General features: G+C 44.2%; 1 protein-coding gene across 1 annotated transcript; it reads left to right on the top strand.

The window, feature by feature from the left end:
* Window positions 1-458: 458 nt before the first annotated feature.
* LOC306748367 (G-protein coupled receptor 20) lies at window positions 459-3111 on the top strand (the record flags this gene model as incomplete). The annotated part of the gene is made up of 4 exons (XM_079231529.1): window positions 459-644; window positions 1854-2110; window positions 2211-2343; window positions 2521-3111. The coding sequence occupies 4 exons, from the start codon at window positions 459-461 to the stop codon at window positions 3109-3111; spliced, it is 1167 nt and encodes a 388-aa protein (XP_079087655.1).
* Between the last annotated feature and the right edge of the window lie 884 nt (window positions 3112-3995).

Raw genomic sequence — 3995 nt, forward strand, 5'->3', positions numbered from 1 at the left:
TGCAAAAGTAATTTCATTGCGATAATGACTTGTACAGCTGCCAATTGAGAAAAGCTTGTATTGACATCAAAGGAAACACAACACAACTTTGACCTGTATGCAGATGATGTATATACTATTCTTACAAAACCTTCTCAATATTATTTCTCATCGAAAACAGTAGACTCCTCCTCACAGAATAAATCAGAAAGTGTTTTTTTGCACACACACTTCTCCATACCTACATGAACAGAACATGCATGGTTTGTCAAAACAATCTCAACCCTTTTTTCTGAGCTTACATTTTTGTTACGTTGAGGTTAGTCAAAGCACTTTAAGAGACTTCTCATCCATGGCTTAAAAGTTAGGCTTTTTTTTGTTGTGCACAAGACTAATACGTCCTTTACGTCCGTTGTCCTTCCTTCCATTCTCCTGCCACTCAGAACCCAAACCTGTCATTCATTCATCCTTTCAAATCAATGGAGAGCCTTCTTAGCAACATCAACTCCACCTCCACCACTGAGCCCCTTCTGACCCTCTTGACCCCTGACCCAACTAACTGCAGCGCCTGGGACCAGCGGTGGGGGGCACCTTACCTGCATAGGTTAGCCCACCTGGATGTGCAGCTGTACCAAGACTTCTACGCGGTGTGGGTTTCTCTCATGGTAAGAAAGGATACCAATTAGGAGAAGGGATCATGTTTGTCCACTTTCCAACCCACATCAGCCGGGATTTAACCCTTGTGTGGTGTTCATATTTTTGTTATTCGGCTTTTCTGTTTTTTAATTCAACACAATGACACGATTGTATGTTAAAATACTTAACAGATGTTTACTTCATCCAAATTACAAGCAATATAAACAGCAGAAATGGTTAATATTTGCATTTTGTCTTTGTTAGATCACATGAAATAATGTGCTATAATTATAATCAAGATATGAATGATGCTCCTGGCCACATATTCTCCCTTCCCTGTGTAGTGTACTCATGAGTACCACCTTCTTGCCTTTCTTTGGCAAATACATAAACTTGGAAGAGTTGACAGGCCTGTTCTGTGTAGTCAGTAGTTGGGTGGAGCTCAGACTTGTTTTTCCGTATCGTTCCCACCACGGTCAGCTTCCTCTTTAGGAGCTCCTGTCCCAGCTTTTGTGAGGTAAAAAGATTGTCACATGTGGTGTTGTGTCCACTGAGTCCCTGAGTCATGTCCAGGACAACTCTCATTCCTTGATTTTTCTGAGTGGCTCCTCCAGCCGGCTTCCCTGTGTAGACTTATACATTCCAAGCATACGAGGAAGTGGCATCACAGGCAGCCCAGATCTTTATTCAAGAAGAACATTCAATTTCACAATTTTTTTATATCCATATTTCTTCACTTGCTAGCTGATGACGGGCTTATTCTGGTACTGGTCCTGGGGCTAGTCTTCATTTTGGAACTAGCTGAGTTCAGAGCATAGAACCCTGACGTCAGAACATAGAACCTTGAGGTCAGAGCATAGAACCCTGGGATCAGAGAACCATGAGATCAGAGCATAGAACCCTGAGATCAGAGAACCCTGAAGTCAGAGCATAGAACCCTGAGATCAGAGCATAGAACCCTGAGATCAGAGCATAGATCAATGTGGTACAGTGTGTGGTCATTGAAAATGTGTTCTGATTTATGTTCTAAAACTGATCCCACAGACCCGAACACCACACAAGGGTTAATGAATATCATCACTATTAAAGATCAAATGTAATATACAACCAACAAGTAAACACATTTTTTTTCTCCAAAAATACGTACGTAAAGGAGATAAAAATAGACTTTATATTGAAGTATACCCACCTTGCCTAACCTGACTGTATTCAGAGTATTCCATTTCTCCATGCTGCAGGTGTGTAACTGTCTGATGCTGGTGGTCGGTGTGGTCCTCAACAGTCTGGCTCTCTATGTCTTCTGTGGGGCCTCCACCCATTCCTCAGCCTCTGTGGTTTACACTATAAACCTGGCTGTGGCTGATCTGCTGGTGGCCCTGTCGCTGCCCGCTCGCATCGCTCTGTACCACAGTGGCGGGAGCTGTGTGGCCTGCTCCTACGTTCACACCTTCAGCTACTTTGTCAACATGTACTGTAGTATACTGTTTCTGACCAGGTGAGCTGGTCACTCCGTCATTCAACATCTAAAGTAAAAACAAAACCATCAGCATGACCATCTTTTCTCGGTGACTGGCCTTCCACCCCTCCTTTATCAGTATCTGCATAGATCGATACCTCACTGTCGTCCATGCGTCCAGTACTCTCCCTCGATGCAGGAGCCCAGGAACAGCCAGGTGTGTCAGCGCCACAGTTTGGTTCATCGCAGTTGTGGTCACCTACTCTTTCCAGGTGAGGACACATGCACTACAACCACAACACAACAGATAAATACACAGATAGATCTTCAAACTGGGGATTAAACATATAAAGGAAAATCAAACCGTCTCCTAAACATAGTCATCCTCAAAGGAACACAGGAGAAAGACCACTTTTAGACTGTTGGGCTCTCTCTCCTGCTCTCTACAGACCACAGCGCTGGAGTTCAGCTCCTCCTGTGTGCTCCTCCCTGCCCTCTTCTACCTCACCATCCTGGAGTTCCTGCTTCCCCTGTTGGCAGTGGCGGGCTTCACCCTGCGGGTCGCGTGTTTTCTCTCCTCCAGCCACGGCCTGATGCCTCAGCAGAGCCGGAGGAGGAGGGCACGTGCTGTCAGACTGCTGGCCACCGTCCTGGTGGTCTTCACCATCTGCTTCACACCGTTCCACGTCCGGCAGGTGCTGGTTTACTTCCAGGTCAGGGTCAGAAGGGAGGTGCTAGGGCCGGGTGCGGGGCACATACTGGCCTATCACATCACAGTCACCCTGAGCAGCCTCAACAGCTGCCTCGATCCAGTGGTTTACTGCTTTGTGACGGACAGCTTCAAGAAAGTGTGGAGGACAAGGAGGGCAGCAAGGGATGGGGATGGGGATGGGGAGGCGGGGCACACAAGTGGGGGAGAAGGGGAGAGGAATTCAGTGAAGAAAAGCCCGAGGATGGCACTGGCGATAGCTCACAGCGTGGCCGCACTCACTCTCACAAGCTCTCCCCTCTCTGCTGTCAACATGGAACATTCCATTTAAAGACCGGTGACCCCCTCAACACCTGTGAGTGTAACAGTCCAGAAACAAAGACTCACCAAGAGTGATGGATAAACAGATACAGAGAGAGAGGAGCTCGTACTGTTCGAGAAATCACATGCTTCATGAAACTGTGAAAAAAATAACCTTGAGACAGGATTAAAAAATATTGAAAGATCTAGAGTTACAGTTCAGTCTGCCAACTCATGTGGAGTGGATTATTATGAAACTATAGAGTATGTACAATGCTAAGATTTTTTCAACACTATATGAGCTACACAAAAAAATTCCATTATCACGTCATGTAGTTGATTTCATTAGATTGTACAGGTTGTAGTGAGAAGTGTTGACCGCTGAAGTACAGTAGCTCGTACATTTTTGCCTGGTGTTTTTTTTCTCTTTTTTTAAGTAAAACTTATACAAAAATTATAAATATTTAGGACATAGGACTGTAATTAAAGCCCCGCCATGTAACCATAATCTTCCCATGTTTCCTGCCTGTATCTTTACTGTAAACCTGTAAAGGCTAACATGCCGAAATGCAAAAGTGATATTAAGTTTCAACCATGTATTTTGGCCAAATTCTGACCTTTTTTAAATAGGAACTCTGTGACGGAATGAAAAGCGTTAGCGAGCAAAACAATGGGACCGAGTCATGGTCAAAACATTAAAGAAGTTAGAAGCAAAGCTCTTTTCAGAAGTATAAACAGTTAGTGCCACAAGTACACAGTGAAGCTCTCTTTGTTTATCACTTTACAAGTGTCTAAATGGAAGGGTGCCGTCAGCGGCACACATAAAACATACATCTCTTAAACACTGACTTTAAAACAAATTACACTAATTGAGTTTCAACAAATGTCTTATTTTAGATTCATTTTTTTATAAAT

This window comes from Taurulus bubalis (genome assembly GCF_910589615.1).
Source record: "Taurulus bubalis genome assembly, chromosome: 16".
Taxonomy (NCBI): domain Eukaryota; kingdom Metazoa; phylum Chordata; class Actinopteri; order Perciformes; family Cottidae; genus Taurulus; species Taurulus bubalis.